The following is a 21562-nucleotide window of genomic DNA, read 5'->3' as shown; positions in this document are numbered from 1 at the left end:
AATCCCTTGTCCTCAATCTCTGCGGTTATCTGCCCCCTTCACTCACACCCACTATCTTCAGCTTGGCCCTCACTGTCTTTCACCTAGACAACTTTAATAGCCTCCTAATAGATCTCCCTATACCCATTCCCTCCTCTCTCCAAACTTTTGCTAAACTGATATTCAGAAGGGACAACTCTTGTTATTCCACTTTCCTGCTCATGAAGCTTTGGTGGCTTTCCATTGTCTTCAGGAAAAACGACAAAGTATGCTGGCATTTAAAATCCTTCATGGCTTGGCTTCATCTACTTTCAGGTTGATCACACCTTCTTCTCTTCCAGATACTCCATCCAACCTGTGCATGACACCCTTTATCACCATTCTTTGTCTTTGGACAAGCTGTTTCCCTTGCTGTGGTTATGCTATCTTCTCATATCTACTTCTTGGAAACCCTAAATCCCTTCAAGGTTCAGGTCAAGTTCTACTTCTTTCTTTCAGTAGGTCTTTTTGGATTCTTTTCAGTCATTGGTCTTCCTTCTTTAAGCCCATTCCCCATCACCATGTGTTTATTTTGCACATATCCTTTATTTTCTCATCTGTAAAATGGGGAGAATAAGAACAGCAACCTCCTAGAGGTATTGTAGGGATAAAATCAGATAATGCAACATCGTTGTTGCTCAGTTGTTTCTGTCTCTTTGTGACTCTACTAGGGGTTTTCTTGGCAAAGATCCTGGAGTGGTTTGCCATTTTCTTCTCCAGGTCATTTTATAGATGAGGAAACTGGAATGAATAGGGTTAAGTGACTTTGCCCAGGGTCACACAGCTAATATGTATCTGAGGTCACATTTGAACTCAGGAAAAGGAGTCTTCTTGATTCCAAACTTGGCACTTTGAGGATTTTGGCACCACCTACTTGCCTTAGTAATTGCCCTTATTAAGTGTTTATCAATTGAATCAAGACCTCCGAAGGGAATTTGGGAAAGGGCAGGATAGGGTTAAAATCAGGTATATTCTCAGAACCAGTTATATCTCCTTGGTGCAGTGCTCTTCAAGCCATGGCAAAAGGGTAGTGGGGGTCTTCTGAGAGAGTACTTCCAGCACTCCATGCATGGTCACCCCAAGCTCTTGCTGGGGCTCCTGGGCTCATGCCTTAAAGTAGCTCAAAGGTCAGAGAGGGAAGGCTAGGCTCCTTCTCAGATAGGTTTGAGTGACTTTCCATTCCTGAGGTCAAAAGCCGAGAGATAGCAATCAGCTGTGGATTTGAGAGAGGACAGAGTCCAGAGGGAAGAGGGTCTGATGCAGAAAGAAGGATCATTGCTGGGGCATGGAAAGTTTATCAGAATGAGATAGACTGGGCCTGAAATAAAAGTTTTTTTTCCAAAGTAGGAATACTTTTCAATTGAGTCATTGATGACAATTGACCCACTGGGAATATGTATCATGATCAGAAACACTTTTTAAAGGATTGATCTTATCCTCTTGAGCATTCCAGGATGGATTTTGATATTAAATATAGGTCATTGGCTTAGGGCAACTAGGTGGAGAAGTAAGGAAAGACTACTTTTCCTGAGTTCACATCCATCCTCAGACACATACTAGGCAAATCATTTAACCCTTTTTACCTCAGTTTCCTCATCTATGAAATAAGCTGGAGAAATAAATGGTAAACCACTCTAGTATCTTTGCCAATAATATCCCAAGGGGAGTCACAATGAATTCAACATGACTGAAATGACTGAATAACAAGGTGATTAGCTTAAAAGCACCCAATTTATTGTTGGAACTTGGAGTTGGAAGTGACTTAGAGAGGGTCTGATCCAAACCCCAATTTTTATTGATGAATAATGGAAACCTAAAGGGATTTTAATCAATATCCTCTGACTCTAGAGCTGGGGCATATTGGGAGTGGGGCTAATTTTATGTACCACTTGAAAGTTTGCAAAGCACTTTATACATATTATTTTATTTGATCCTCACAAAAACCTTGTGATAGGCACTATTATTATCTCCATTTTAAGAATGAGGAAATCAAGGCAGAAAGAGGTTAAGTGACTTGCCTCAGAGCTAGTAAATGTCTGAGATTGGATTTGAACTTGACTTCTTGACTCTCCACTGAGTCATTTAGTTGCCCCCTCTTTCCATACTGTGCCATGATACATTGCTATGATAATTAGTGTTTTAATTTTTTTACATTCACATCAGCTATCTTTCTACATGGAGCTCCATATTTTAAAAAGGAAACTCATGTTTGCTTATTATTATTGCTCTTGAAAGTATATTCCTTTGACATCATGTGTCCTTTAATCCAGGCAGCACCAGTCACCAAAGACTTAAGAGAAAAAAGTTTGATCAGCCAACACGTATGCGATGTTCTGAGGAAGTTTGGAGAACGGTCTTTTAAAGCCATGTAAGTTTCTAGCTTATGGTTTTGGATGAGAAAGAATGGAGTCTTCACTGACTGCATGTTGATAGAGTGACCTTGTGGTTGTCACATTTTGTAGGAACTTTAGTTCCTCTGGTGACTATCAGTTTTAAGAGACTAGAATCATTATTTTCATTTTACAAACTAGGAAACCCAGACCTAGAGTGCTTACAGAGGATTGTCTGAGATCACCTTCTTGGTTACTGGCCACGTACTTGTTCCTCATTTATGCTAGAGATCTCTGGATTTATGATCTTGCCCTATGTTTCCAACCTTACTTGTGTATCAATCCTCTTTAGATGCTCCAAGGTGTACATAAAGTCCCCTTGAGATTTTCTTGGTCCTGCCAGACTAGCTTTCTTGCTATTTTTCATATATGTTGTTATAAATGCAACCTCTCCCCTGCCAAAAATTCACCTAATGTTGTATTAAAAAGTTCCCCATTCTGTTGCAGCTCTAATGGGCTTCTTCCTAATCTTTCCCTTTTAGAATCTCTCCTGTCCTTCAAAGGCTAGATTGAATGCAGTTGCCTAAATGGCCCCTCAGTGATCTCTCTGGCTACTATGAATATTTTCTTGTAAATCTGATTTTACATACATTTTGTATATATTTTTAGAACATATACTTCTTGAGTGCAAGTTCTGTATCATTTTTGTGTGTGTATCCTCTCTCTCTTTTTTTTTTTTGCTATGGAGATACTCAACTGCAAATGCTATTAGATTCTGAGAAATGAATGTTCTTTGTTGTCAATTTTCTTTCTTTACAGACTACTTACTAAGATTAGTCAAAAGTTCCCCAAGGCTAACTTTACTGTCATTCGGGATCTGGTGTTGGATGGTGCCCATGCCCACATAGAATGTTGCAAAGGCAATGTACTGGAGTGTCTGCAGGACAGGGTAGGTAGCGACATTGTCCATGGATGAAAACATGAAGATTCCCAATTTTTCCATTATGAGGAAACTCTGCATTTATAAACTACCAACTGATGACTTGTCTATGGCTGAGATTAAGGATTGTTGGAAGGCCACTTAACCACAAGAATAGAATTGTAATTAGTAGGAGGATTGGATTTCTAAACTTAAGTCATTACAAAACAGCCAAATTTCTGAACTAAATTCAGAGACAAAGGATCATGACTGAGGCAGTTTCAAGATAAAATCAAATAACTAAGATCAATTAAATAGGATTAATTTTAAAAAGTCTGATTATTTCACTGAGGACTACTTAATTAAATGTTCAAGTGACTAGACCAGAGACACATAGCACTGGGGATATAAATACAAAAAAAAAAATAGAAAGAAAGACATTCCCTCTGTTCAAAAAACTTACCTTCTAACGGAGGGAGAAGTAGCTGTGTTAAATGGAAACTGAAATATGGAGTGGAGTGCATGGGGGTTGGGGAAGAGGCAAAGCTACCTGTTGTGGAAGGTATTATAGAGATAATTCAGTGGAACCTGGAGAAGAATGAAGACATGATTGGGTTGGTTCTCTTCAATATGGAAGTTCTAGGAGGAACCAGCTAAATACAGGGATATAGATCTCCAGGAAAGGGGACATTTCCAAAGGATGAAGCCCAAGGATAGAGCAGAGGATATTGTTTTATCCTTTTTATTATTCGTTCAGAACAGTGCCTCATATCTTGATTGGCTATCTTGGAAAATTCTGTACTTTTTCCAAGTTATGTGAATGTAGCTAATGATTATCTTCCTATCTTCTGGGTGTTAGGTGATCTTCCAGGTTTGGAATTTCTTCTCCAGAGATATCCATTTTTAAATTAGTGCCATTTTCTTGTTATTTGAACTTGCTTGGTTCTCTTACGTGAACCAAAAATATTCATCTATTGGGCTTGCTCTGGGTGCTCATCACTGGGCACTCTCCTGGTCAAAGAAGACCATTGAGACTTTTTCTATACCACTAGAGCAAAGTCTCAAATAGACTATGGCAGTTTTTTGATACTATGAACAAAGAATGGTTATTGTCATTGAAATTTTGAGATTAATGAGGCTGTTGAAGGGCATGTAAGTAAAAATCTCTAATCTGAGGAATTAATGGGTAGGGATTCCAAACTCTCTCTTCCTTTTATAAGATGCTTGAAATTTCACATTTAGAGATTTTATTTGTTGGGGCTTAATAACTTTTTCAATACTAATATTTAATAATAATCTTATTGAAATACAAATAGTCATATGAGGGGGGTCACTCTTTAGGTTATCAACCAATATTTTTGCAAGGGTTAGTTGACCACCAGATAAGAGAAAGAAGAGGATATAGCACAAAATACCTAGTTGTGGAGGGGGACCAAAAAGAAGGAAAGAGAAAAAGAGAGAGCACACCAAAACTGATTCAGAAGCACTGCAAAATATCACTGAGATTAGTTAGACTAAAAAGTATCACTAGACTAGCTCTCACTTTACAGATGAGTAAACTAGAATCCAGAGTTATTCTATAGGCAGAATCTATATGGGACTTTTTGCAAAGGTTTGCAAAAGTGCTTTACATGTACTATTTATTTGATACTCACAATCACCCTAGGAAGTAGGTGTTAGTATTACCTCCACTTTGTAGACGAAGAAACTGATATTAAAAAAATTTAAGTGACTTGCCCAGGGTCACATGCTTAGTAAATTTCTGACATGGAATTTAAACTGGACTCTTCTGGCAAGTCACCTATTTACTTCAAGAGTTCTCCTTATTCCCAATGCAGTGCCAACTAACCACACTGACACTCTCCTCACACTGACATAGAGAATGAGATGTTGCCAAGTAAAATGGGAAAGCTGATGTTGTCATTTTATCTTTTACAGAATGAGATTATGTCCTACATCTGTTCCCAACAAGATGTCTTATCAAGTAAAATCCAAGAGTGCTGTTCATTGCCCTTACGAGATCAGGGTGATTGTATAGTCAATGCAGAAAATGATGACCAACCAGAAGGTTTATCTCCTGACCTGAGAAGATTTTTAGGAGAAAGAAAATTCAACCTCTATTCTTCAGAAGAAAAAGATCTCTTCCTGGCAAGGTAGCATGCTTTATCCATGTATATTCATTTTAATGAGTCAAGTTTAATTTGAAGATCTTGAAAGACAGGCATCATGGTGCTGGGATACAAGCAATGGACTTCATGTACTTGTAGATCTAGCCAACACTGTTGTTCTTCTTCACAAGAGACACTATCTTCCATTGTTGGGCTTTTACAAAATCTGTTTCCCATTCCTGGCATGCATTTCCTTTTCATTATCTATGACAAGAAACTTTCCCACATTCTCTCTTAGTAGTCAGTGGCTAACCCCATCATCCATCCTGTATTTTATGATACATGTTTTTTTTGTATACTTAGATGTACCTGCTATTGTCCCTTATGAAATATAAGTCCCTTGAGGTCAGGGATTGCCTCAGTTTTGCATTTCTATCCTTAGTGGCTGAAGCATAGTAGGCACTTGATAAAGTTTTGATTGATTGACTTGCAGATAAGACATAACTTTCACTAAAGGAAAAATTTAAGCTTATTACCTCACTTAACAGAGATGAACTGCTATGCCCAGGGGCTGAAGTTCCCTCTTCTACTAAGAGGTCTCAGAATAGGCTCATGATGACATTTAGAGAGACTGGCTTCTAAAGAGAGGATTTGGATTTTTTCTTGTCTGTTTTCTTGAACTGTTTCAAAGAGGTTATAATTAGTGTCATGCAGGGTACTAAGCTTCAGAGTAACCAATGTAAGGGGAATATGGTAAGAGAGGACTGTGTGAATCTCAAAAAAGGAAAAGCTACTGAGCTTTGGTAGTTAGGTAGGTAGTTGATGAATAATCTGGAATGACTGTGGGAAGTATGGAGCTTGCCCACCACTCCTCCTGGCCTTGTGAGTATGTGTAGTAAGAAAAGTGGACTGGCTTGGTATCCTCAGGGAAGAACCACGCTTCCAGCAAAGGAATGGCATTTGAAAAGTGCAAAGGATTGAGGGATTTGAGGGAATTTAGAGATGGCACAGAAGAAGGAGCTAGGCAAAGGATGAACTTAGGTGGAAGAGTAGCAGGGCTGTATTTCTAGGTATAAGGCTGAATGACTGGGAGTGGGTCAGTCAGGAAAACAGTTTGTTTGCTGTCATGCTCCTTTAGCAGAATAAAACCAATAGAGCATTAGAAGAAGAATTAGAGGTAGAACTCAGATAATTAATATTGGTGATAACATGTGGGCATCTCTGAAATCTCTCCCCTAGCTTTGCTGTGAGCCGTGGCTCCCTGACCAGCACTTTAGGGCTCTGAGATCCTGGTTCTGGCCAGAGAAGGGAGTCAAGTCCTCTCTTTTGTCTAAGCCTTAGTTTGCCCTTATTTTTAAAATGATAGAGTTGTACCAGATGATCTCTAAGACCCTTTTTTACTCTAAACTCTTTGAATTCTATGATTCTGGCCTGTGGATCTAGAGTCAGAGTATCTGGGTTTATAGAATTATGAATTTAGAGCTAGATGGGGATTTAAAAACAATCACACTCAAATTGTTCATTTTATACATAAAAGATCTGAGACCCAACTGACATTAGGTGATTTACCCAAGGCCATACAAGTAGAAAGTGACGAAGAGAGAATTGGAACTCAGGATGGTTGCCTTAAAAGCTAGTGTTTTTCTATTGAACTGCTTTTAAAATCCCCTTTTGTCACTTACAGAACTTGTGCCCTGGACAAGTTACTACAGCACTCCAATCTCAGTTTCCTAATTTATAAAATGAAGGAGTTGGATTAGATGATTTCTAAGGATACTTTCAAATCTAAATCCTATGATCAAACTTTTCTAGCTTTAACATTCTAGTGTTTAATGAAATGATTAAGTGGAGGCTGCAATTTTGTGGTTAAGCACCAGGGGCTGCTGTTAGAATGTATTTTGTCTGAGTGGATTTGGACAGAAGCTCAGAGACAAAAGGAAGATTTTGGTTTTTGGTGCTCTCTCTCTTTCTCTCTCTCTCTCTCTCCCTCTCTCTCTCTCTCTCTCTCTCTCTCTCTCTCTCTCTCTCTCTCTCTCTCTCTCTCTCTCTCTCTCTCTCTCTCTCTTTCTCCATCTCTCTCTCTCTCTCTCTCTCTCTCTCTCTCTCTCTCTCTCTCTCTCTCTCTTTCTCCATCTCTCTCTCTCTCTCTCTCTCTCTCTTTCCCCATCTCTCTCTCTCTCTCTCTCCCTCCCTCCCTCCCTCCCTCTCTCTCTCTCTCTCTCTCTTTCCCCATCTCTCTCTCTCTCTCTCTCCCTCCCTCCCTCCCTCCCTCTCTCTCTCTCTCTCTCTCTCTCTCTCTCTCTCTCTCTCTCTCTCTCTCTCTCTCTCTCTCTCTCTCTCTCTCTCTCTCTCTCATGGGTAGGGAGTTATGAAGCTTATGAAGGATCATTAATTCATTTATTTCCCCCACTGGAAGTAGGGGGCACTTGGTACTTGGTTTGAAAACTCCTCAATTAGACTGTAAGCTCCTTGAAGGCAGGGACTTTTTTAGGTGCTGAATAAGCATTACTGATTGACAGAAGTAGAGAGTTGTTCTTGCAAATTTGCAATCAATCAATCAAGCAATTAATCATCAAATAATTATTAAGTACTTAAGGGACACTGCTAGACTCTGAGGAATGCAAATCTAAAGAGCACAGCACAATATGTTTATAGACATTTTATAATTAGAAAGAACTCTGTTGTAAATCTAGCTGTTGAGCCAGATTCTTGTTGTAGAACTTTAATTTGATTTCTTATATTGTACAAGTTAACAACAACATTGGGATAAAATCTAGCGCCCCCTCCCCAGTTTTACAACACTAGTAGGCATTCATGTATTTGATACATAAGAACAAAGTCTAGAATTTACATTAAGAAAAAATAATACTGCCCAACCTTTACTGTTCTTCTGCCTTAGAACCAATACACAGTATTGATTCCAAGACAGAATGTAAGGGTTTATAAAGAAAAGAAAAAGTAATTTACATTGCTTTCTTTCTTCTTCTTTTTTTTTTACAAATCACTTTTATTAAAAGAACTCATTGTTCTAGATACCTTAAATGTGGCCATCCTAGTTTTATAGATGGGATAGACTTCAGAGTCACTAGATGTTTATGTGATGAATAGTGAAGTTGTTTTCAGATGTCAAGTTTAGTGATGCTCTCATGATGCTAGGTTTCTGACTAGTTATTCTCCCCCCCCATTATAAATTATTTAATTTTCTTTTGAATTGAAATTTTTTATTTAATTAATTTAGAATATTTTTCCATGGTTACATGATTCACATTCTTTCCCTCCTCTCCCCCCCCCCCACCCCATAACCAATGAGCAATTCCACTGGCTTTACATGTGTTATTGATCAAGACCTATTTCCATATTATTAATATTTGCAATAGAGTGATCATTTAAAGTCAACATCACCAATAATATCCCCATCGACACATGTGATCAAGCAGTTATTTTTCGTTTTTCTTCTGCATTTCTGCTCCCACAGTTCTTTCTCTGAATGTGGATAGGGTTCTTTCTCATGAGTCCCTCAGAATTGTCCTGGATCATTGCATTGCTGCTAGTAGAGAAGTCCATTACATTTAACTGTGCCACAGAGTATCCATCTCTGTGTACAACATTCTCCTGATTTTCCTCCTTTCATTCTGCATCAATTCCTGGAGGTCGTTCCAGTTCACATGGAATTCCTCCAGTTCATTATTCCTTTCAGCCCAATAGTATTCCATCTCCAACAGATACCACAGTTTGTTCAGACATTCCCCAATCAATGGACACCATCTCATTTTCCAATTTTTTGCCACCACAAAGAGTGCAGCTATAAATATTTTTGTACAAGTCTTTTTCTTTATGATCTCTTTGGGATATAAACCCAACAGTGGTATGGTTGGATCAGAAGGCAGACCTGACTAGTTATTCTTGACAAACATTCACTGACAGTGTACAAGTATGATAAATGACAGTATCAGTGCCATAGCTAAAAATAAGTCATTAAATCCTTAAAAGGGGAAGAACAATTAGCAAATATAATAATCAAAAATATTTATTAAGTACCAATTATGTGCCAGGCACTATACCAGCCATTAGAGTTACAAAGACAAAAATGAAATGGTCTCTACTTTCAGGGAGTTTATATTATATGGAGGGAGACAATATATACATATAGAAATATTTAAAAAGCAAACATTATGGAGTAATTTTCCTCCTATAAATAGAACATTGATTTCCAATGTTGATTATTTAATTTGAAGCATTTGCCTAGATCATAGGTCATCAGTGACAGTGATTATCTGAAAGACCATTTTGGTTTCCCACACATATTTGCATTTATAATTTATATTTTTTATAACAGGAAGTCAAATTTAATAAACACTTCCAAATCTTAAAGCTTGTGTTCAAGGAATAGAACATGATGGACAAATATCTTTGAAAAGAAAAATGTAATTTGTTTAGTTTAATAAATTTAACAATTATGTTATAAATGTATATTAGGAATTATTCAAGAAATAATTATTGGAAATGTTATAGCTCTATCCTAGGCACTAAACGTCTTCACCTTTGAGGCACTCATAATCTATATGAAAATAGAAGATGTGCATATTTGAAAAGATATCTGACAAAGCAATGTGACACTAAGTGTTAGAGATAGAACCACTTTGGAACAGTATTTGGAAGATGGTTAGATGATGTGGTGGATAGAGTGTTGAACTCGGAGTCAGGAAGACCTATATTCAAATTCTGCCTAGAATCATTATTCTTTGTGTGATTCTTGACAAATCACTTTCTCTTTTTTAGTCTCAATCTCTTCATGTGTAAAATGGGTATTATAATAATGCCTCCTTCACAGGCTTGTCATGAGTTTCAAATGAGATCATATTTTAAGTGCTTTGCAAACCTAGAAGAACTATGTAATTGTTAGTGATGATAATGATAATAATGATGAAAGTAAGGGAAGACCTCCTGGACTGGAGGTGATAGAATTTGAGCTGGGCTTTGAAGGAAGGAAGAAGTAAATTCATACTCAGCTGTGAGGAGAGGCTGTTAATCTGCAACCTCCTCCTTTTAGCTCAAGAATGAGAAACAAAGTGTGTAGACTAATCTATCTGAAAAGGTATCTCCACATTATTAGTTAGAAAGGATCATGTATGTACAAGTCGATTATCCTTCTCTTGCTTGATTGATGTGAATGCCTTTTATTCTGAGAGTACTGTCAGTGTTGGGTCCTGTCTAAGTGGCTATCTCTAGCTGATCCATTGCTTGTTAGTAGGCTATTCAAGACTGATCTTAACCTACTCCTCAATAAACAGTTTCCAGGGGACATCACTGTACTTCACTTGTGCGTTGATGGGTTCTTAAGTTTCCTATAAGCTCTTTCTGGGAAACAGTTGTCATTGAAATCTATAAGCTAATGCCCCTTTCTGGATGTTTCAGATTTGTGTATGAATACTCAAGACGTCACCAGGATCTTGCTGTCCCTGTGATTTTGAGGGTTGCGAAAGGATACCAGGAGGCTTTGGAAAAATGCTCCAAAACAGAGAACCCATCGGAGTGTCAGGACAAAGAGGTACAATGTTCTACATTTTGGTATATTCACAAAATTGTTCCTCAGGATTCCATGAGACTATAAGCTCCCTGAAGGCAGGGATTGACTTTTGACTTTTTTTGTATTGACCAATTGGAGTTACTGAGGCTGTTTACTCTGGTGTGGCTTGGCACACATGTGCCATTTTTCTCCTGTTCATTTTCTAAATTTTGAACTCCTAGTGGCCACCTCTGAAGCATACTGGCCAAGCTATGTTGAGTTGGTGTAGACTGAAGCATTCAACCCCCTTTGGAAGGCAACATTGTTGTGTAGAATGAATACACCAATTAGCACAGTGCCTGGTGTATACTAAGGATTTAATAAATGCTTGTTGACTGACTGATATGTGGTAAACCACATGTTGGGTTTTATGTGGAAACAAGTTTTTGATTCTTAAAGTTTAAGGATAATCTCCACATATTTTAATTTGCTTTTCAGTCTCTAGCATCTGATAGAAGCATGTAGGGTAGTGTAATAGTGGAAAGTGGATTGGATTTGGAGTCTAGAGAGACCTAGGTTTGCACCCTTCCTTTGACCTCTTAATAATTGTGTGACCTTGGGCAAGTCACTTCACATTGGATTTCTCCTCTATAAAACAGGGATTAATACCTATAGAACTAGTTAAGAGGATCATAAGGATCAATTCTTATGTTCTATGTAAACTTTAATGCAGTCTGTGCTGTTCTCCAATTGTTTTTCAGTCATGTTCAACTCTTCATGACCTCATCTGGGGATTTTTCTTGGCAGATACTAGAGTGATTTAGAGACTGAGGCAAACAGTAGTGACTTGCCCACAATAACACAGTTATTAAGCATCTGAATCTAGCTTTGAACTCAGGAAAATAAACCTTCCTGAATTCAGGCCTGGCATTTTATGTACTACACTTCCTAGCTGCCTAAGGCAGTCTATAAATGTCACAAAAGAAGACTTGGGTACCCCGGGCAAGCCACAACCTTTCAGCACTCTGGGCAGCTCTCTATGATCCTAGACAGCTATATAAGGGAAGTAGGTAGCACAGTGGTTAGAGTGATGAGTCTGGAGTCAGCAGAACCTGAATTCAAATCCATCCTCAGACACTTACTAACTGTGTGACATAGGGCAAGTCACTTACCCTCTGCTGCCTCCATTTCCTCTACTATGAAATGGGGATAATAGCCTAACCTCCCAGGTAATACTTGTAAAGTTGCATAGCGCCCAACATGTAGTAGACACTTTACAAATGCTAACTATTTTTACTATATCTGATGTGAAAGTGCTGAGGGAGTTTAATGAAATTAGAGATCCAGCCCCTCTCTCTCTCCCCTAGCCCTACAGTGATTTTCCTAGTAGTACAGAATAGTTTTTATGGTGTACAAAAAGTGGACTATCTAAAGAGAAAAAATAATCTATATGATAATTCTTACCTTTTCAGGAAGAAGAATTAGAGAGACATGTTCAGGATAGCCAAGCGTTGGCCAAGCGGAGCTGTGGTCTCTTCCAGAAATTAGGAGAATATCACTTGCAAAATGTGTATGTATTTTTGGGAGCTCTTTTTCAGGACCTGACAGTAATAAGAGAGATGAAAGTCAAATTTAACTTATTAATCATGAATCAACTCTAAGATGAAAAACAAGAACCATAGTTGAGGATGAAAATATTCCCCTTTTCTTCTGCATATCTTTTTACTGTCTGCATTCTGGGAGAAGAGGAGAGGAAAGAAAGGGAACAAACATTTATTAAGAGTCTACTATGTACCAGTGCTGGACTAAGTACATTACAGATATTATTTTGATATTCTGTTCTAGTCTTCCTCCTCTCAGAGATGTTGTGAGGACAAAAGGATATAATATTTGTAAAGCACTAGATAAATGTAGGGCAGCTAGGTGGCACAGTGGCTCTTAGTTCAAATCTGGTCTCAAACACTTAGTGGCTATGAGACCCTGGGCAAGTCACTTAACTCTGCCTCAGTTCCTTATCTATAAAATGATCTAGAGAAAGAAACAGCTAACTCCTTTAACACAAAACCTCAATATTCTTCTTATTGCTATCATTATTATCTTTGTTCACCTTGACCTAGAACCTTAGACATTTTTTTTAAATCGTTACCTTCCATCGTAGAATCAGTATTGTGTATTGGTTCCAAAGCAGAAGAGTAGTAAAGGCTAGGCAATGGGAATTAAGTGACTTGCCCAAGGTCACACACCCAAATTTGAACCCAGGATCTCTCATTTCTAGAACTGGTTCTCAATCCCCTGAGTCACCCAACTGCCCCACTTAGACATTGTTGATCACCCTCTCTTCCTTAATATTCTCTTCTCTCTAGGTTGTCAGGACACTACTCTCTTCTTCTGGTTCTCTCTCTACCTATCTTATTTTTTTAATTAAAAAATTTATTTAATTAGATGATTTAGAATATTTTTCCATGGAAACAAGACTCATGTTCTTTCCCTCACCTCCCCCCAAACCCTTCCTGTATCTGATGTATAATTCCACTGGGTTTAACATGTGTCATTGATCAAGATCTATTTCCATATTATTAATATTTGCACTATGGGGAACTTTTTGAGTCTATTTTCCCAGTCATATCCCCACCAACCCATGTGATCAAGTAGTTGTTTTTCTTCTGTGTTTCTTTTCCCACAGTTCTTCCTCTGAATGTGAATAGTGTTCTTTCTCATATGTCCCCCTGAATAATTCTGGATCATTGCATAGAGAAGTCCATTACATTCAATTGTACCACAGTGTATCAGTCTCTGTGTACAATGTTCTCCTGGTTCTGCTCCTCTTACTCTGCATCAATTCTTGGAGGTCATTCCAGTTCACATGGAATTCCTTCAGTTCATTATTCCTTTTAGCACAATAGTATTCCACCACCAACATATACCACAATTTGTTCAGCCATTCCCCAATTGAAGGGCATCCCCTCATTTTCAATTTTTTGCCACCACAAAGAGCATGGCTACATTTTCTTGTACAATTACAATTCTTGTAATAGTCTTGCCTTTTTCCTTATTATCTCTTTGGGGTACAAACTCAGCAGTGCTATGACTGGATCAAAGGGCAGATAGTCTTTTAGTGCCCTCTGGGCATAGTTCCAAATTGCCTTCCAAAATGGTTGGATCAATTCACAACTCCACCAGCAATGCATTAATGCCCAATTTTGCTACATCCCCTCCAACATTCATTACTTTCATTTGTTGTCATGTTAGCCAATCTGCTAGGTGTGAGGTGATACCTCAGAGTTGTTTTGATTTGCATTTCTCTGATTATAAGAGATTTAGAACATTTTCTGATGTGTTTATTAATAGGTTTCATTTCCTTATCTAAAAATTGCCTATTCATGTCCCTTGCACAGTTATCAATTGGAGAATGTCTTGATTTTTTGTACAATTGATTTAGTTCCTTATAAATTTGAGTGATTAGACCTTTGTCAGAGGTTTTTGTTATAAAGATTGTTTCCCAATTTGTTGCTTCCCTTTTAATTTTGGTTGCTTTGGTTTTGTTTGTACACAACCTTTTTAATTTAATGTAATCAAAATTATTTATTTTGCATTTTGTAATTTTTTCTAACTCTTGCTTGGCCTTAAAATCTTTCCTTTCCCAAAGATCTGACAAGTATACTACTTTGTTTACCTAATTTACTTATTGTTTCCTTCATGTTCAAGTCATTCACCCATTCTGAGTTTATCTTGGTGTAGGGTGTGTGATGCTGATCCAAACCCAATCTCTTCCCATACTGTCTTCCAATTTTCCCAGAAGTTTTTGTCAAATAGTGGATTTTTATCCCCAATGTTGGGATCTTTGGGTTTATCATAGACTGTCTTGCTGAGGTCATTTACCCCAAGTCTATCCCACTGATCCTCTTTTCTGTTTCTTAGCCAGTACCATATTGTTTTGATGACCACTGCTTTATAGTACAGTTTAAGATATGGTACTGCTAGGCCACCTTCCTTCACATTTTTCCATTATTTTCCTTGATATACTTGATCTTTTGTTCTTCCAAATAAACTTTGTTATTGTTTTTTTCTAATTCTGTAAAATTTTTTTTTTTGGAAATTTGATGGGTATGGCACTAAATAAATAGATAAGTTTGGGTAGGATGGTCATTTTTATTATGTTAGCTTGTCCTACCCATGAGCAATTAATATATTTCCAATTATTTAGATATTGTTTTAATTGTGTGGAGAGTGCTTTGTAGTTGTGTTCATATAGTTCTTGTGTTCATCTTGGCAGATAGATTCCTAAGTATTTTATATTGTCTATGGTGATTTTAAAGGGAATTTCTCTTTCTAACTCTTGCTGCTGTGAATTTTTTTTTAAACCCGTACCTTCCATCTTGGTGTCAATAGTGTGTATTGGTTCCAAGGCAGAAGAGTGGTAAGGGCTAGGCAATGGGGGTTAAGTGACTTGCCCAGGGCCACACAGCTAGGAAGTGTCTGAGGCCAAATTTGAACCCAGGACCTCCTGTCTCTGGGTCTGGCTCTCAATCCACTGATCTACCCAGCTGCCCTGGGTAGGAACCAGCTGGGTTCCTATCTTATTGCCCCTTCTTAGTCTTTGCTGGAGCCTCATTCAGAGCATGCCATTAACTTTAGGTGTCCCACAGGGTCCCCTTTCCTTCTCAGTCTATACTCTTTCATTAACCATCTCATCAACTCCAGTGAATTTAATTAGCATGTCTAAGCTGATGATTCTCAAATCTACATTTTCCTGTCCCAACTTATCTGTTGACCTCCAATCTCAAACCTCCAAATGCCTTTCAGATATCTCAAACTGGATGTCCAATAGACATTTCAGACTAAACATGTCCCAAACTGAACATGTTATCTTGATTCCAAATACTCCACCCTCCTACTTTCTCTATTTTTATAGAGGTCACCTCCATCTTCCCAGTTCCTCAGCCTCCCATTCTAGAAGTCGTCCTTGAGCTCCTCAGTGACTCTCACCACATATCCAAACTGATACCAAGTTCTACTTTTTCTTCTGCAATATTTCTCATCTGTGTCCCATTTTCTTCTGAATTTTGCTGAAACTCTGGTTCAGGCCCTCATTAACTCACACCTGGACTATTGGTTGGCTCCTGCTTCAAGTTTCTCCTCACTTTAATTCATCCCCCATTCAGTCACCAAAGTGATTTTCCTAAAGCACAAATTTAAGCATGTCACTCATCTTATTGAATAAAGTTATCCCTATATCCCTATGATCCTTGTGGATCAAATACAAAATGTTCTTTTTGGCATTCAAAGCCCTTCATAATCTAGTCCCCTCCTTCCTTCCCAGTCTTGTTGTACCTTGCTATGTGACACATCATCTTAGCTACAGTGACTCTGGTTTCTTGGCTGTTCCACCAACATTCCACCTCTCAGCTCTGGACATTTTCTTTGGGTGTCTCTCATGTTCTACCTGTGAAAATCTACCTAATCACTTCACTGGCTTCCTCTACATCCCAAATAAAATTCCATTATGGACAAGAAACCTTTGTCAATCCCTCTTAATCCCCACAACTTCACTCTATTAATTATTTCCTATCTGTACTGTTGTTAGCTTGCTTTATGTAAATATATATATATATATATATATATATATATGCTTTTTATGTTGTCTCCCCCATTGCATTTAATAAATATTTGTTGAATAGTTATGATTAATTGGACTCACAGTTCAAATGTCAGTTGGAATGGAAGATCTTTACAAAAGAGTAAGACACATAAACATCCATGACTAATCAGAATAATCAATGGAAATGCTTTTTCCAGATTTCTTGTTGCTTACACCAAGAAAGCTCCTCAGCTGATCTCTCAAGAGCTGATTTCCTTCACCAAGAAAATGGCAGCCACTGCATCTTTATGCTGCCAGCTCAGTGAGGATAAACAACTGGCCTGTGGAGAGGGTGCAGTGAGTGCTTAATTTAATTATTCTTGCATTATATCTGCTCCAGTTTTCTCATCCTGAAATAGGCAGAGAGCTGTATAATTTTCATTTAGGGAATTTTATGGTTTCTACAAATGGTAAAACCATAAAAACTACTCACGTTGCCTCACATATTAAGCACAAGGTCAGAACTAGAGATCACTTTTCTCAGTTCTTGCTTTTAGACCTTCTCTAATGCCTGTAGAAAACATTAATCTATTAACACAGCAAGATGTATACACAGGTTCTTTGTGCTGGAACAACAGTGTGGTCTAAAAAAAATGGCAAACAAAATATTCATTTCATGATCTATTATTGATTTATTTTTTCTTTTCTTTTTTAAAATTACTAATAGATTTTAACAGACATGTTCAAACAAATTATGCATTTAAAAAAATGTTCACCAAGTACTTATTATAACATTTGATAGAAATCCTGTATTATCTTGCAAGAAAGTGGCCCTTGGATTTTCAGTTAGACTCATATTCTTTTTTTTTTCCCTTCTGGGCTTCAGTTCCTAATATGATGTTTTTCTCATGCTATTACAATCATGGGAGTAGCTAGATAGTGCAATGAATCAGAAAGACTTGAGTTCAAACCAGCCTCAGATATTTACTAGCTGCATGACCCTGGGCAAACCACTCAACCCTGTTTGCCTCAGGTTCTTCATCTGACAATGGGCTGGAAAAGAAAAAGGCAAATTGCCCCAGTATCTTTTCCAGGAAAACTCCAAATGGGGCCATGAAGAGTCAGAAGCAATTAAGACAACTGGAAAAAACAACAACAAAAAGCTCTTGAATATTCTGGGAAGATGGGCAGGGGCTACAATTCTTTCTGATTCTGAAACATGGTCCCCTGGTTTCTCAAAGTTATGGGGAAAGGTCATTTAGATCCCAAAGGACAGGAAGGCACAGCCTTGATTTATTGCTTTCTGTACAACAGGACCCATTTTACATATAAAAATCTAATGGTAATGGGGGACATATGTCTGGCTTGAATACATGATATTATTTGAGCCAAACAATAAAACTGTGAGTTTTCTTCCAACTATTATTCTCATCTCAGAAAAAGAAAACTCTTTAGGATGGAAGTTCTTAATCTTTGGTCCATAGACCCCTGAAGAGTTCTTGGAGATATTTAAGAGGAAAAATGAGAACAGACAAGAAAAAAATATATACCCTTATTTTCAGTAACCTCTGGCTTAAAGTTAGCATTTCCTTCAGTTAGCATTATTCTGACCAGACTGCCAAGCAGGGCCCATGACACAAAGTGAAGAAGCTCTTTGATAGGAGGTTAAGTAACTAGCTTTATGTTCACACATCTTGGAAGGATTGGAGGTGGACTTTGAACCCAGGTCTCTGTGGATCCTAAATTCAGGGTCATTTTCTCTATATCATTTCTACCTCTCTGTTCTTTGGAAAATCATTTTACAAAGCATGATTATCTGAAGGCATGATGCATAACCACATATGATGTATTGGCCACTATAATGAAGGTTTTCAAAATGGAGGTAATTCTGAAAACATGGAGTAATAATTGAGTATCATGAAATGGAAAGACATGAGGATATGCCAAAAAAGCTAAATGAATTTTTTTCAATTGCAATAGACATGTACTAAACACCTACTGTATACAAAGCATTGCTCTAAAGCTTGGAAATGATTAAAACTTAGATAAAACACAATCCCTGCCCACATGGAGTTTATAGTCTTATAGAACAAATAAAACATAAACACAAATTGCTATATGACACATATACATATACACACCAATATGTTATACACATAGGTATAATTCTTAGAAATTAGGTAGAAAGTGTAAATTCTGGTGACTACATTGTGGAAAACTGCATCACTTTTGTGATTCAATGTCTAGTCTTTTATTGCTTTTCTTATCTTTCCCTTTTCTCTCATTCTCTCTTCTAGGCTGACCTTATTATTGGGCAGTTATGTGCAAGGCATGAAGCCCAACCTATAAATGATGGTGTGGGTCATTGCTGTGATTCTTCCTATGCTAATAGGAGACCTTGTTTCAGCAACTTTGTGAGGGATGAAAAATATGTTCCTCCTCCATTCTCTCATGACCAATTCAATTTCCGTCAAGATCTTTGCCATGCTCAAGGGGAAGAGCTACAGAAGAAGAAGCAAGAGTAAGCAACTACTCAGGGCTTATGTGGAAAAAGTCCAACACAAGGGCTGAAGTATTGATCAGCTTCATGGACTTTCCTTCTCACCACTTGGAATTGTTGGGCTTGTGGTTGGAACATTTGTTCTCCAAAGTTCCCAAAGATCCTTTGTTTGTATTTGCCCACTGGTCCTCACAGTATCCTTGGGCAGACACCATTTTTTGTATTAAGAAAAGCAGTCAACTATGATTTCTGGTACTCATGTTGCTGCTCACTTTATTCCAAAAGATATCCATCCATTCTAGTATAGAGAAGATATCCATAAATAAGATATCTATAAAGATATCCATCCATAAGGTATAGAGAAGGGTGACAGAGTTTCTCACTCTGGATTACAGTCATTGTTGGGGTGGAGGGGGTCTAAAAGTTACCTTCTTCTACAAGGCTAATGGAATGCCTTGATGTGACAAGGCAGTAATATAGGTAAGAAAGCCTAATCCTGGGATGGCCACCCCATCACCGTGACTTATAGAGCCCTTGAAAGCCCTATGCAAAGTACTGGGGATATTAAGATGCATCAAACATGGTTTTTTTTACCTCGGTGACTTAGGTGGGAAGACAGAACTTCTGTGTATAAAATAAATAAGAATACAAGGTAGCTTATAATAGCAATAGCTCATATTCAGATAATTCTGTAAGGTTGTCCTTCATTCTGTAGGGTTTGCAAAATGAATCCCTCGTACCTCCCTTGTAAAGTAGATGGTATAGATCCAACTATAGTACTGTTGTAGTTTAGTTTGGGTATTACTATTCCCATTTTACAGAAGAACGGTGGCTCTATTTGAGTAAGTTAATAGCCAGTAAGGTCAGGACTAGAATACAAAGCTAGACTTGTTGATTCAAAGTCCAGTCAGCTTTCCTCAATATTAATGTCCTTGTTAGTCTGAAAGCAGACACTGTTGGAGAACAGATTGAAGAAGTTGTAGAGGGAATGAATTCTTTGGGAATGGATTGGAATGATTTGGAAAGACTTTACTGAGGAAATTGGACTTGAACTATGGTCCTTCATGAATGGGAACATTTAGAAACAAAGAAGGGGGAGGGGATTTCAGGTAGGAGAGGGGAACAGAACATCCATCTCCCAAAAGTTTTACCACCCAAACCAGGAAGATGGTGTTCATAATAAGATCAGAGAATGTAGGCATTTATAGGTAATCAGCCAGTTGTAGTTAGTATTTGGCCAAGTCATTGGTTTACTAGGTGTTATTTGTACCTAGAGCAATCTTGATCTGGGCAGGCTTGAGGTTACTGATTCAGGTTCAAGATCCAGTGTCAGAGAAAGGTAGAAGAAAGTTGACGGTGCACAAGTATAACCAACTATTATCTAGGACGGTTTCAGAAAATGAAATAATTTCTACATGTTGGTGGGTTTATTTCTGTAATAGGTTTCTGATTAATCTTGTCAAGCAAAAGCCACACATAACAGAGGAACAACTGAAAGCCGTCACTACAGATTTCACAGGCCTATTGGAGAATTGTTGCAAAGGAAAACAACAGGAAGCCTGTTTTGCAGAAGAGGTACATTTAGCTCTCTTTTCCTTTCCGTGACTGAATGAGGTTGTGTGATATGAAAATAGAGGCAAGACTGCAGAACAGGGGGGCGTGACAGAAGATCAAGTGTTTGGTTTTTTTAATGCCTTATATTTTATTTTTGATTAAAACAAAAATTAGTGATTTTCTTCCTGACTGATTACACATTTTCCCCGGAGTACTAAATAGGAGAATTAGATCTTGAATGATCAATTACAGAAGTCAGTATTTTTTATTGTTGTTTTTTGTTTTTAGTGGAAGTTGTCTTAGAATAAATATGTAAATGTGATATGCTTGTCATGTCTATGCCCTCATAGTAGTTTCTCATACACATCACATAGGATGTGTGGACAACTTTTCACACCCAGGCTGACTCTATTACTCCAAACTGCCTTCATAGTGGTAGGGATAGGTTCTGAGAGAAGAATCAATACCACTCATGGATGCTCAGATGCTCTCAGCATCCTAGGATTAACCCTATTTAAGGACAATGCATTTTCCCCTATGCACCACTATTGCTCTTCAGCCCCTCATCATACAACTCTGTATACAAACTGGACACTTATGATGGTGATACTTTCCCATCTTATGTACAACCATTTATTTACCAACAAGGTAATTTAAAGAAAAAGTATCACAGGTATGTGCAAGAATAATCCAATCTACACATTTTATATATATATATATATATATATATATATATATATATATATATATATATATATATATATATATATATATATATATATATATATATGTAACATTGTGATCTAGACACAAATTTGGATTATTCTGCCCCACTAATGCATTTAGTTTTCAGGGAAGAGAACTGGCTCACATTTATAGGAACCTGGTAGGGGTGAGAAGGAGGGAAGGAAATTAACATGCTGGAGGTAACTCACAATTCTGAGCCACAGGCTTTGATAGTCTAATTGGGAACATTTTCACTACATGAAACTTTTCTGCTCACTGCGCTGCTTCTATGCCTCATCATTCACCAGGTGGGAAAATGCTCT

General features: G+C 37.8%; 1 protein-coding gene across 1 annotated transcript in view; it reads left to right on the top strand.

Moving 5' to 3' along the window:
* The window catches only part of AFP (alpha fetoprotein), a 41450-nt gene that overhangs the window by 12625 nt on the left and 7263 nt on the right, over nucleotides 1-21562 (top strand). The window contains exons 6-13 of the mRNA XM_001375070.4: nucleotides 2289-2386; nucleotides 3168-3297; nucleotides 5206-5420; nucleotides 10791-10923; nucleotides 12354-12451; nucleotides 16678-16816; nucleotides 18757-18980; nucleotides 20402-20534. Coding sequence (XP_001375107.1) covers nucleotides 2289-2386; nucleotides 3168-3297; nucleotides 5206-5420; nucleotides 10791-10923; nucleotides 12354-12451; nucleotides 16678-16816; nucleotides 18757-18980; nucleotides 20402-20534 — 1170 coding nt within the window. The remainder of the gene's footprint in view (nucleotides 1-2288; nucleotides 2387-3167; nucleotides 3298-5205; nucleotides 5421-10790; nucleotides 10924-12353; nucleotides 12452-16677; nucleotides 16817-18756; nucleotides 18981-20401; nucleotides 20535-21562) is intronic.

The sequence above is a fragment of the Monodelphis domestica genome, chromosome 6, assembly GCF_027887165.1.
Source record: "Monodelphis domestica isolate mMonDom1 chromosome 6, mMonDom1.pri, whole genome shotgun sequence".
NCBI classification, from domain to species: Eukaryota; Metazoa; Chordata; class Mammalia; order Didelphimorphia; family Didelphidae; genus Monodelphis; species Monodelphis domestica.
This window is presented reverse-complemented; position numbering and strand designations above follow the sequence as displayed.